A 13,468-nucleotide genomic window follows, 5' to 3' on the forward strand; every position below is an offset into this window, starting at 1 on the left:
CACGAGCAAGCAGCGCCGGGATTGGGGGGGGGGGGGGGGGGGGAAGAAAAAAACAAAAAAGAAAACAAACAAACAAACAAAAAAAACCCACCAAAAAGGTGGGTTAAAAAGGAAACCGAGAACTCTCGCAACGGACTGGCGATCCCTCTTCACTCCTGGTGCAAGGACAGCCGCCGGCTCGGCCCGGGAAACTTTGGCCGCAGTTACTTGCGCCCCCTCCCCAGCCGGGCGGGGCGGAGAGGGGCGCGCCCTGCGCGGGCGCGGAGGGGCCGCGGCCCTGCTGGCTCACCTCGGTGCTCCTCCGGCTACCCCTAGCCCGCGCCGCGCCGCCGCCGCCGCCTTTTCTCCTTTCCCCTTGCCCCCTCCGCGCCAGCCGCCGCGCCCGCGGAGCGCCGCGCAGCGCCGCGGAGCCGCCCGGCCCGGCTCGGCCCGGCCCCGCGGCGGCGGCGGCGGCGTGACGTCAGGGCCCGGGGAGGCGGGCGGGGCGGGGCGGGGGCGCGGGAGGGCCGGGGCAGGAGGGAGCCGGCGGCGACGGCGGCTCCGCGGCCCCGCAGCCAGCGCAGGAGCCCGGCGCGGCCCCGCTGCCCCCGGCAGCACCGGCACCAGCGGCACCAGCGGCGCCAGCGGCGGGGCGGACAGCGCAGCCGGCCCTGGTGAGTGCGGGGCCCGGGGGGCGTCGGCGGGACGGGCGCGGGGCTGCGGACGCGGCCAGTCCCGGCTCTGTGCAGCCCGGGCCGGGCGGCGGGGCCGGGCGGGCCGGGGGCTGCCGCTGCCCTCCCGGGCGTCTGCGGCGCGTCCCGCGGGGCTGCGGCGAGAGCTGCCGCCGCGCTGTTTTCCCGCCGTGCCGGGGCCCCGGCTTCCCCCGCGGGGCGGGCACGGGGGAATGGGCCCCGCAGAGCGGCCGCGCAGACAGCGCCTTCCCGCCGCGGTCTTCGCGGCCGGGACCCGCCGGCAGCCGCCCGCGGGGGAGTGGCGGGGCCTGGCTGTCCCTGCGCGCTCCGCGGACGGGCAGGCCCCGCATAGAGCCCCCCTTTCGTTTGAGAGGCACCGGCAGTGGCCGCCGGCCCCGGACAAAAACCCGCCCGCCGCAATCACGGACCTGAGTATTTCGGCCGTTGCTGAGATATTTGCCAGGGGATCTGTTTTTGGGGGAGTTGTGTTGGGTTTTGGGGTTTGTTGTTTGGTTTTTTTTCCCCTCCTCGAAAGAATAGCGATAGATACCAATGGGGGGGGGGGGGAAACCACAAAACCAATGTGTGCCACCGCCTTTTTGTTATAGCCGGGATGCTCCGAGCAGGTTGCTGCTGAGCGGGCCCCGCAAGGCCGCGGGCAAAGGGAAAGCTCGCCCGGCTGGCGCAGGGTCTGGGGGTGCCCGGGGCATTTAGCTGCGAGCGGAGGAGCGCTCGGAGAATTGGAAAAGGGAGCGGAGTCAGGGCCGGGCTGCGGGCAACGAGAAGAGGCTTCTCGCTGTCGTGTGGCTTTGCAGCAAAAAATTAAAAAGAGGATGCGGAGCGGAGAAAGGGAAGGAGCAGTGCGGGCAACGGGGAGCGAGGAAGGAATCGTAATCCGTCCGGGAAAGGCGCTTTTCTCCGAGGAGAGCGGCGATCCGGGAGAGAGGAAAAACTTCCCCTCGGTGGCGGTGCGTGTGCGTGGGGGGAGCTGCGTGTCTCCACTCGGGAGACAAATCAGCCAGCGAGGCAGGCGGCGGGAGAGGGCAGCTGAATTTTTCATGCAGGACTGATCTTGACGGAGACCTACCCCGCTTTAAGGACCATCGGCGAAGAATTAAGGTTTCCCCTAACCGCCTCCCAGCCCACCGGAGCGCAGCCCGTGCGCGGGGCCCAGCTGCGGGCGGGAGCGAAGCTTCTCCCGGACGTCCTTTGCCTTTCGATAGGAACCGCCGCCTCCCGCGAGACCCGGAGCCGTCCCCACAACCGCACCTTCCCGTGTCCCCCCTCGTTTTCCCTTCCTCCCCTCCTCCGCTCCCCGTTTTTCCCGGGTCCCAGCCGGGGCGGCGGGGCCCCGCACGGCGGGCGCTGCGGCCGCCGCTGCTCGTCCCGGCCGCCCCTCGGCTCCCGCCGCCGCCTTTCTAAGCGCCAGCTAATAATGCGCCCGCTTCCGACATTAAAAAAGAGGCGAAGAAGAAGGAGAAAAGATTACCGAAATGATGGTGACATGCAAATTTCCCCCGAAATTATCATAAGTAAACATTTGAAGCCTGGACTAATAAAATCCCATCTGTGTTACTTCATATCGAGTTAGTAGAGAGCTGTGATAATGAATTTTGTAATATCTCAAGAACAGACATCTCAATCAGGCACTAATCCCGCGATTTTACTGCCCAAACTCTCAGGCCGAGGGAGGCGCAGCCGGGGAGCGGGGCCGGTGCCCGCTGCCCCACGGCACCCCACGGCACCGGGGCCGGGGCGTCCTGGAGCAGCATACGGCGGCGAGGCTCAGGGACCTTCCTCCACGTCCCCAAATAACGAGTGAGGGAGGGCCGAGCGGTGCGATGGGCCGGTAAACCGCCACGGCGGTTTGCGCGCCTCCCGTGGGGTGACTCGGGTGGGACCCGAGGTTGAGGCTGGGAGAAGGGGCACCCTGCGGATATCGGCGGGAAAAGGTGGGGGTCCCGACCGCATCGCGGCGGGGCGGCTCCCGGGCCGGCTGGGTTTCTTTGTTTGAATTTATTTTTCACTTCCCAAATAATAGTTTTAACACGGGGATGCCTTCATCTTTTGCAGAGAGCGGGTAATGGAGTCCAACTGTCGCAAACTTGTCTCCGCCTGTGTCCAGCTAGGTAAGAGAAATCACCGCCCGCCAGGCCGGGGGCACCGCCGCCCCGCTGCGCTGCGGTGCGCGGATGCGGAGCCAGACGGGGCGCTGACCGCCCCCGTGTCCCCATCGCCCACCGCCGCCGAGGAGGCGAACATCAAAAGGGGGGAGCTGGGGGGGGCACAGGCCGCCCGGTGCCCCTGGCAGCCCCTCCGCTCCCCTCCGCGCCCCTCCGCGGGCCGCGCTGACCCGGAGCTGCGCGCCGGGCCCGCCTGCGCGGCGCCAGGGCGCCCTCTGCTGCCCGCCGGCGGCGCGGCTTTGCGCCCGGGCGCCGCTTGCGCCCGGAGATGCGCGGCCGCGGGGAAAGGGGCGGACAAAAAAGGACGGTGCGGGGACACCCCCGCGGCGGCCAGCGCGCGTGTGTGTGTCTCTCCCCAAAAAAAGCGTCGCTGCCAGCGCGCCCTTCGGATACCGGCAGCGTCGCGCTCGGGTTTTTTTTGGTTGTGGGTTTTTTTTTTTTTGACCCCCCGCCGGCCGTAAGCGAGGCGCCAGCCCTCTCCCGCCCCAGAAGGCAGGCACCCCCGCAGCGCCCCGACTGCAGGCAGAGCGTGCTCCTGCCTTCTCGTCCCCTGCCCGTTTCAGGGGGTCTGGTAGGTGAGCCCTACCAGGAAAACAGCAATGCAAACATATTACAAAGAAGAAAACAAGCGCTCTGTATTTCGAGAGACTGTTTAATCCAAGATAAACGTAATTTTGTTTAAATAAAATATATTAACCTGAATTAATAATACAGGAAACTAGAGTGAATTAATAATGCACGTATCCCTGGTCTCGTGGTTAAACACTTCCTTGTAAGAATAGTGTATTAACCCTGTTTGGCCAAACAGCTCGCTATTTCTCCCAGAACACCCGGTGATTTCAGGAGGAGCCGCGTCCCCTTCCCGAGTCCACCCTCCCTGGGAGACCTTAAGCAGGATTTGCTAGCTGGACATCAAAACCCCCAGGAGAAGGAACGCTTAGGCTGAAGGAAGGTTAGCGAGCAAAATCCGCGGTAATTCCAAACGCGAAGGTATTAGGAGCCGATAATTTTTAATCCCGGAAACATACATGATATTAAATTGTGCACAAATAGGCTTTACCAGGGTCTGGCCCTTTTTCTCTCGGCCAGTAATAAGTGTTAAACAATGTGGAAAGGAAGGGTGACATCGCTTTATATATGGTTTGCAAATAAGAAAGGCCTTTTTACCCTCCCCTGCCTTTTCCTCCCGACGAACAGGTGGTCTTAATCAAAGCCCTTCGCACGATCTAACGGGCAAGCGGGGACCTCTCCGATAGAATAAATTTATGAGCCCTTCCAAGTCAGCTTTATTCGACTAAGTATTTATAAAAGTAATATCCACATATGCTCCCTGACACGGTAACTTTTACTTCCTCTGCCGAGAAACAAATGGTTATTTTCTTAACCATCAATTATGAACCCGGATTATTGTAGTACACGCAAAATTTCCTGCCTTGTTACCGTATCGGCCGGCCTGGTTCTTACCCGTCAGGCTGCAGGGGAAATTGCTATCTAAACACCTTTAATGCCATTAATTAAAACCTAAGTCCGAGCCGAAGAAGCACCACGGGGTTGCCTGACCATTATAAACCTTCCCGTTTACGGGGGAGGGAAGGGCGGAACGACCGCGGGTGTGGGGATGTCTCCCTGCGGATGCGGGGATGATCCCGCATCCCTGTGCGACGGATAACGGCGAGACCCGAGGCGCCCGCAAATCGTAGAAATCACGCGTGTTTCCTCGGGATTCGGGCGGGTTTTGCTGGGGTTTGGCTCTGATTTGCTTTAAATCGCGCCGCTGCTCGTTGGGTTTTTGTCTTGCCTGACCGTCAGGACTTCGTGCTTTTTGGGATTTACCTCCCCAGGACGCCTGGTGCTTGGGGCGGGCTGGGCGGGAGGCGGGGAAGCGGAGCAGGGGATTATTCGGGACCCGCTCGGTCAGAGTTCCGTGTCGGAAATCACGAGGGCGGTCAGGTAATTTGGCGAGCTAAGTATCGTCCGTGGGCACAAGGAGCATGGCCGCTAACTAGCAGCATCAGTAATAATACTAAAAAAATGCGAGTGTTTGGTCGGGTCGATGCTCCCGTGAAAGGAGGAAACGAAATTCAGTGGGAGACCCCGCAAAACGACACGGGCGCCTTGGGTTCCCGCGGGGAAGGGAGGGTTATTCCAGAAGAAATGGGTCTGTGGCGACACCGGGGAAAAGCAATTGGAAAGTATGGAAATATTATTGCAGCCTGGAGTGTCAAACGCAGCCCGGCGGGTATCATGTTGACCCAGGGAGAGGGGAAAACCGCTGCTGGGTGACCAGTCCCACAAAATTAGGAAAATTTCAACACAGGTTTCCACAGCCCCACAGCACGCGTAAATGGCTGCTGGTGGGTTTAGTCGAATATTTTTTATACAGGGCGGGAGGATGCTTAAAGTATTTGTGTGTATAAGTGTGTATATATACATATAATCTATACAATTCGTTTGCTGTGTGAATTCTACTTAAGGAATCCTTTCCTGTAATCGATAATCTGGGTATTGCCGAAACAGCAGCCGCCAACATAAAACGTTGAAATTACATTCCGCCCCATATCATCCTTCAGCGTCACGAATTGATTGTTTCAACTCTTAAAAAAAAAAAAAGAAATTATTCTTTCGTCTGAATATTCCACAATTTAACTTTTTTTTTTTTTTTTGTCAAAACCTAAACCCCAGCGCTGATGCAGCTTTCCGTCCAGATCAGCTGAAGAGACGGCAGCGTGCAAAGCCAAGGTCCCTGGTGCCTTTTTTTTTTTTTCCCTAGCTCCGGGAGGAGGTGGGGGCGCAGCCTCCGCCCCGCTGGAGGGAGCGGGCACGGGTGGGGGGCGACTGAGGCGGAGCCGGGGCGGGGGAGCCGGGGGGTCGCAGAGGCACCCCCTCCCCGCCACATAGCGTGGCCAAATTTGTCCCTGGAGCCGCGACCACTGGAGCCGGGCTCTCCCCTGGCAGGGGCGGAGGCACTCCGCGGGTGCGCAGCCCCTGCGCGCCTCTTCCCGCAGCCCCCGCTAAGCGCAAATTAAAAGTTATTTATTGCGCTTCGGATGTATAATTTTTTGTTGTTGTTGTTCCCCGCGTCGTCGTCTGAGAATAATACATGCAGCAGTTGTTAGCCTCGCTCCAGGGAAAACTAAATGTATAACGAAAGCGTATTCGTGAGCAGGAATATACTAACGGAACGAGCTGATGTCGTCTTAATCCCACGTAAAAAGCTCTGTAGTCTTCCCAATATTGACTGAATGGGTAATTAATGGCTCTTCATCGAGGAGAATACCCGGTAATCCGAGATAGGCGAAAGACAACAAGCCAAAGGTAAAAGACAACAGGACTAGCTGGAGACTCTGCGTAAGAACCGATTTATCCGTTTAGGAGAGTATTACGCCTAGAAACAACGATCCCGTAAGGAGATAAAGGAAAAGTGGGAAAATAAATACCCGCAGTAGGTCTGCCCCCCCGCGCCGAGCCGCCCAGCTCCCGACCCCGCACCGGGGATCCGAAAAACACCCTCTGGGACGGGAAAAAAAAAAAAAAAAAAAAAAAAAAATTAAAAAGGAACGGCAAAAGGTGGAGCGGGTTGGGGAGCAGCCCCGAATCCTCATTTTTCTCAGCCGGCGGATGCCCTCCGGCCCACCGGGGCGCGTCCCCGGCAAACCTTGCAGCTCCGGGCGGAAGGGGAACGGGGGAAATTCCCCCAAATAGTTGATGTTTTTTTTTTTTTTTTTTTTGAGTGGGTGGCAGTCCTGCGCAGCAGGCGCGGACAACCGGTACGCGGGTGAACCGGCCGGGGCGGCTTCGCGGCCAGGTCCCGAGCCCCAAAGGGGATGGGAGCTTCCAGTAAGAAAAAAAAAAAAAAAGAGGAAAAATAAAAAAACCCACTTTTGACATTTTAATTGAAACCTTTACCGCTAATATATTACTTGGGTGACTACAATTAGGTTGTTTTTCTGTTGGCTGACAGCTTTTAAAATATTATTTCACTCGGGAAATAAAAGCTTCATCTCAGATTATAGGTGGGTATTTTTGGATTTACGTGATTTATGGTCACCATGACAACTAATGCCGCCTGGTGGCTCCCCTTCTGCCCGGGGTGGGGGAGTTTTAATCAAAGGCCTGTAAGGAAATGGTGGTACCCCCTCCCTTTGGGCCACCGGGGCCCGGGACGCTGCTGTGCCCCTCTTTTGGGGACCAACTTGCCCCCGCCGAGTGTCCGGGGATAGAGAGGGAGGCGGCGGGGCGGGCACCGGCGCTGAGACCTGCGAGCGCCTTAAAGCGCGTAAAAAGCGCCCTGCACCGCGCAGGAGGCGGGAGGGACTTTTCGTTTCTAGTCGCGGCGGAAAAAAAGGGCAGCATTTCCCCAAACTAACTAAAAATAAATGAATGCCAAAAAAAGAAGGGGAAAAAAAAAAAAAAGGGAAAGGGCTCACCTGCGAGAGGGCTGCAGTGCCCCGCTGGGAAAAAAAAAGGGAAGGGAGGGGAGGGGATCCCACCGTGTCCCCCCTCCCTCCGGCTCCCCCTCCCCAGGGCTTTGCAGGCTGGTTACAAGCCCTGCGTGGGGCCGGGCCCCCTCCCACAGCCCCTTGCAGCGCGGCCGGCCCCGTCGTGGGGAAAGGCTGGGGGGGGAGGCAATTTCTGGGTGCGGGACCGCGGGAGGGAGCGAGAGGTTAAGAAGAAACGGGGATATGATTGGTAAACAAATTGTGCAGAATGGAGCTGGATTCATATTGACTTAGTTATAGGTCATCTGCTGCCGGTGCAAAGGGAGGAAATATTTACTTTACACATATACTTTATGATCTTGGGGGAATTAGAGGAAATTCAATAAGAAAACGGCTAGAATCATTTTAAACCCCCTATTTAAAAGACTTAAGCAAATTAGAGTCTTATCAGATTAAAATCCACTACAAATGTAAGAGCATTGTCTCCGTCGAAACGCTGTGGGGTCTGAGGAAAGAGATTCTTTGCCAAATCTCAGGGATAAAAACACGTCATTTAAACACTAGATAATGAGCAGAATGTAAATTAATTTAACCTTCTTTACTAACAGGCTGCGAAAGTAATATGTATAATTTAGCGATAAGTAAGATGGCGAGGGATGATACGCACCTCGAACGAGCATCAGCGACTCGGAGGGACCCTCGCGGGAGCGGGGGGCGAGTGGGCTACGGACCGGTTTGGGCGCTGGGATGTGGGTGCGGAGGGCCACGTCAAGGGGAAGCTTTCGGTAACTTTTCGGTGACCGTGGCCGCGCGGAGGGATCGGGGGTAGAGGCGCAACCTGCATTTTCCGCGCCTGGGCTCGCCGCGGGGGCAGTGCCGGCTCCGTGGGGCAGGCCTCGGGGACTGGCTCCTCCGCCCCGCGAGATCCTGACCCACGCGGGTGAGCAACCTTGCCCTCGCGTCTTAGACCCGCTGGAAAACAGCCCCTCTCCTCCTCCCTCCTGCCAGACCCGGGTCCACAGCAGCCTCGCCCACGCGCTATAAGCAGGCCCCGTGAGCGTGGACGGCGGGACAGCGCAGCCCGTCCCCTCTGATGCCCGTGGGCGAGGGGTCAAATCCTACCCCCCGCTCCCCCAAACCCGAGAAAGGCGGGGTTGGTTGGGTGGCCGCGTGTGCGAGATGCGTGTGCCGGCGCCCGGCCCCGGCACGGGGCTTGGCCAAACTCTGCGAGGGACTTCCGTGGGCGCGGGGTGGGGGCTACCCGCCACTTTCCCCCGTTTTCTCCGCCGCCGGTGCAGGCGGAGGGAGGCCGGGCCGCGGGGCAGGGGTGCACAGGCCCTGCCTCGCTGCTCGGAGCGCGACGTGAAGAACCCGCGTCCGTGGCGCGCCGTGCCGCGGCTGACGCCGTCGCTGGCGTTCCGCTGTGACGGCGGCGGCTGCTCCGCGGCTGCTGCTGTCACCAGTCGGCGATCCGCCGTCTAACCAGCCGCGACACCCTCCCGTTAGTTTCCCGCCCCCTCCATAACGAGGGGACGGGGCCTGCGGCTCCCTCCCTTTCCTCCTCCGCGCTGCAGCCCCCGGCTTTTGCCGCCCCTCGCCCCGCGGCTCCACCAGCGCGGGAGGCAGCGCGGCGAGGGGCGCGGAGCGGGCGTTACCCGGAGCCGCCCCGCCGGGGCGCTCCGTGGGCCGGTCGGCGAGGCCCGGGCTCTCCGGGCGCGGGTGCCCCCCGCGGGGGAAACCGGGCGAAAAGCGCCAGGTTTTGGGGGCGGGCGGGGCCGCTGCCGCGAGAGCGCGGGGAACGGCCGGTTAGGGGGGCGGGGCACGGGGCGGGGGCGGGGCGCGGCGGGCGGTGGAGGGGCGGGGCGCGGGCGGGGCGGGGCGGGGCGGGTGACGCGCCGGCGCGGGGAAGGCCGCCGCCGGTTTAAGATGTCAGGCCGAGCGGGCGGCGGCTGAGCTGGCGCGGTGCGGGGCCGGCCGCGGCGCGGCGCGGGTCCATGAGCGGGCAGCGGAGAGGAGCGCCCCGCGGAGCGCCGCCGCGCCTCGCCGCCCCCGCCCCGCGGAGCCCGGCGGCGGGCCGGGGGCCGCCGGTCGGGGAGCAGCAGCCACCGCCTCGCCGTGACGGCTCTTGCAGGACCGGACTCGCCCGCTCGCCTGCGGCCGCCGCGCCCCCCCGGGCGGCGGGGGCTTCTGGGCTCGCCGTGCCGCCCGGGCGCTAGCCGAGCGCCGCCCGGCAGCCCTGACTCCCCGGAGCCGCGGGGCTGCTCCGCGCCCGCGGAGGGGGCGCCGCGCCTCCTATACGTACCGACACCTACAGACACACGCACACCTCCTCCGGCCGAGCCCCCAGGCGCGCACGTAGACTTTGGCGTCCTTTTGCCGATGAACTGCATGAAGGACCCGTTAAGCCTGGAGCGCCTGGGAGCCGGGAATAAGCTGTGCTCCTCCTCACCTTCCTCCTCCTCCTCCTCCTCCTCTTCATCATCTTGCCACCACCACCCGCCCGCGCTGGCCATGGCGACGGCGCTGGCGCCGGGGCAGGCGCGCTCCTCCCTGGAGGCCGCCAAGCACCGGCTGGAGGTGCACACCATCTCCGACACCTCCAGCCCCGAGGCCGCAGGTAAGAGGGGGCGAGCGGCAGGGACCCCCGCCCCACCTCGCCCTGCCCCGGCCGGCAGCCCCGCCGCCCCTCTGCCCGGGAGCGCCCCGCACCCGAGCCGAGACCCGTTTCGTGTTTTTTTTCTCGCGTGGGGTGTCCGTGTGCCGGCGTACAGAAAGATAATGACGTGTGTAAGGATGGGCGAATGGCATGTACACCGGTGGCGAGTGACAAGGATGCAGATGGGCGATTAATGTGGATACAGATCGACGGATAATATGGGTATAGACGGACGGGTGATTTGGGGATAGACGGGCGAATGACGTGGATACGGATGGGCGCACGATCCGGCGACAGGCAGAGGAACAGCACGATATGGGCAGGAGAATAACATGGGTACAGGCGGGCAAATGATGCGGGTCACACGTATCCGGACGGGAGAGCAATGCGGGTACGGGCAGCCGAAAAACTCTCATACGCGGACGGGCGAAAGACCTGCACACAGACAGGCGGAGGGGCCGCTCCGTCCCTCTCCCCCCGGCGGTGGCTGTTCCTCCTGGAGGAGCCCACCCGTGGGTGCCCGCGGGGCGCGGAGGGGCCGGGCGGGTTAATGGTTAATCGTTAATCGTCAGGGGCAGTCCGCGGGCCCCGGCCGCTCTGGGGACGAGCCCTTCCCCGGGAGCCGGAGAGGAGGCGTCGGAGGCTGAGGCGCCCTCGTTTTTCCTCTTTGTTGTTTTGGTTTTGTTGTTGTTTCCCCCATTACAGAGAAAGATAAGAGCCAGCAGAGCAAGAGCGAGGATGCGGGGCCCGAGGACCCCTCCAAGAAGAAGCGGCAGCGGCGGCAGCGGACTCACTTCACCAGCCAGCAGCTGCAGGAGCTGGAGGCCACCTTCCAGCGGAATCGCTACCCGGACATGTCCACCCGGGAGGAGATCGCCGTCTGGACCAACCTCACCGAGGCCAGGGTTCGGGTAAGTCGCGACACGACACCCCGTCTCCGAGCAGCGAGGGTCGGGGAGGGGGATGGAAAGGGGAGGGAGGGCTGAAATGTTTGCAGCTGCTTTCGATTTCGGTTTGTACGCAAACTGCAGAGCCTTTGCAGAAAAGCGGGGCAGAGGAGGACATTTCTGTCAAAGCGAGACAGATTGGGATCTCTGTCTCTCCGGAATATGGTTTGCTGCACGTTTCGCCCTCACCGTGCAACGCGTCCTGCTCCTTTTGATCGAAACGCTAATGAAAACACTAGCCAAGAAAGCAACTTGGAACAGGCTGCAACCTGCGCTGACTCTAATGAGAAAAAGATGTAAAATACACAAGGGCTTTTACTTCACTCCGAGGCACTCCCGACGTGCCCTTCCTTGCATTTGCTCCTTCTTTTGGTTTCCCAATTCGACGAGCGTCTCTCTCCGCCCTTTCCCCCCCTCTGAGATTTATGGGACCATCACGGCGCTGCAGAGATACCGTGGCCGGACCTTGCTCGCGTGTAAACGCCGCGCGGGGGGAGGGACACCCACCAAAAAAGGCCTCCAAACGGGCAGAAACCCCAGATTTTCGGAAATCCTCCATAAATCCTCTCCCCGCGGCTGCTTGAGGAAAGCGAGGCGGTGGGAGCCGGTGGCAGCAGCCCGCGGGGCCGGGGCAGCCCCACGGCGGGGAGCGGGGCCCGGCCGGGGCTGCTGCCTCGCCGGAGCACGGAGCGGTGTTGGTCGCGGCGCCTTTTTCTGGGGGGCGAGTTGGTTTCAGTCGGGGCGGTGGAGCCAGTCGGGGCCCGTCCCCGTGGTGTCCGGGCGGCCCCGGCCTGGCTCGGCCAGGGGGCTCCAATACACAGGGTAAGGCTGCTGCTGGCGGCTGCCCGGCGGGTCAGACCCCCAGATGTGGATTGGGAAAGGGCATGTTTTCCTCATTGTCTGCGGGGAGGGTCCCTTCGATCCCATTTAGCACGTTGTTAAATGGCGAAATTTTGTTTATTCTCTTCCCCCCCCCCCCCCCTTTTTTTTCGCTAAAGAGCAGTCGAACAAGTTTGTTTAGAAGGTGGTTTTCGGCTCTGGAACCTTTAGCGCTGGAGGAACTTGTAGCTTTAACAAACTGAAGCAAGGATTTATTAGTTGCTGGCTTCCCCCTACGTCCCCGTAATAGGAAACATCGCCTTAAAATTCCGCGGGTTTCCAGGCGTTTTGCCTTCGCTTTTGCACTTTTGTATTTCCTCTGGATGGCTCCAGTGTGGAGGAAGCCAAGGAAGGGGGGGAAGAAAGAAAGAAAAGGAGAGAAACGGGGGGGGGATGGTGTAAATAAAGCGACAGAAGGAAGCGTTGGCCTCTGTGCGGTGCGGCTTAGAGCACCGCAAATCACGCGGTGGGGGTGCGGGGGGATGGCGCTGCCCCGGCCCTGCCTCGCCGGGGCGCGGGGGTGCGCGGCGGCCCCGGCAGCGCGTCGCTGCCCCGACCCAGCGCCGGGCTCCGCGGAGGAGGCGGTGAACCGGGAGATGTGTGTATATAGGTGTACGTACACACTTGTGTATGGATATAGGGACACACTCGGCTGTTGCTCCGAGCGCTGGTGGAGGGCTGCGATGGCGGTTCCTGACTAACTGGCGTCTCCCATCTCCCCCCCCCTCTTCCCTCCCTCTCCCCCCGCTTCCAAAGGTTTGGTTCAAGAACCGCAGAGCCAAATGGAGAAAGAGAGAAAGGAACCAGCAAGCCGAGCTTTGCAAAAACGGCTTCGGTCCACAGTTTAACGGCCTCATGCAGCCCTACGACGACATGTACCCCGGCTACTCGTACAACAACTGGGCAGCCAAGGGGCTGACCTCCGCTTCCCTCTCCACCAAAAGTTTTCCTTTCTTCAACTCCATGAATGTCAACCCTCTGTCTTCTCAGAGCATGTTCTCCCCTCCAAACTCCATCTCCTCCATGAGTATGTCTTCAAGCATGGTGCCCTCTGCGGTCACCGGGGTCCCTGGCTCCAGCCTCAACAGCCTGAATAACTTGAACAACTTGAGCAATCCCTCCCTGAATTCTGCGGTGCCGACGCCAGCCTGTCCTTATGCTCCTCCAACACCTCCGTATGTTTATAGGGACACATGTAACTCGAGCTTGGCGAGTCTGAGACTTAAAGCCAAGCAGCACTCCAGTTTTGGCTATGCCAGTGTGCAGAACCCCGCTTCCAACCTGAGCGCTTGCCAGTATGCGGTGGACAGACCCGTGTGAGACACCCGAGTAGGAAACACTGCATGGGAATCCCTCCCCACTTCCCGCAGAGACTGAGAATTACACTAGAAAGTAATGGGCACTAGAGAGAAAGCAAGCAGGAAAAATCAGGCAGAGGCACAGAGAGGGAGAGAGGGGGGAAAAAGAGAGAGAGGAGGAAAAAAAAAGGAGGAAACCACTGAAATAAGATAGTTCCTTTGTTTTCAAAGGACCTCCTACAGATTCTGAGATCTTTCTTTCACTAAGAGTATTTCAGCAGTTACAAGGACATATATATATATATATATGGACAAATGTTTGACTGGATATGATATGACATTTTAATGTTACTATAAGCTTGTTATTTTTTAAGTTTAGCATTGTTAACATAAAA

At 60.4% G+C, this 13,468-nt stretch overlaps 1 protein-coding gene across 2 annotated transcripts; it reads left to right on the plus strand.

Moving 5' to 3' along the window:
• Nucleotides 1-2,754: 2,754 nt before the first annotated feature.
• On the plus strand, nucleotides 2,755-13,095 carry PITX2 (paired like homeodomain 2; the record flags this gene model as incomplete). Of its 2 annotated transcripts, XM_081998757.1 has the most annotated exons (4): nucleotides 2,755-2,800; nucleotides 9,641-9,910; nucleotides 10,655-10,860; nucleotides 12,532-13,095. In XM_081998757.1, the coding sequence occupies 4 exons, from the start codon at nucleotides 2,755-2,757 to the stop codon at nucleotides 13,093-13,095; spliced, it is 1,086 nt and encodes a 361-aa protein (XP_081854883.1). The 2 variants fall into 2 exon arrangements, with proteins under 2 accessions (XP_081854883.1, XP_081854884.1); XM_081998758.1 differs by lacking the exon at nucleotides 9,641-9,910.
• Between the last annotated feature and the right edge of the window lie 373 nt (nucleotides 13,096-13,468).

The sequence above is a fragment of the Phaethon aethereus genome (assembly GCF_964289735.1).
Source record: "Phaethon aethereus genome assembly, chromosome: 4".
Lineage (NCBI taxonomy): Eukaryota > Metazoa > Chordata > Aves > Phaethontiformes > Phaethontidae > Phaethon > Phaethon aethereus.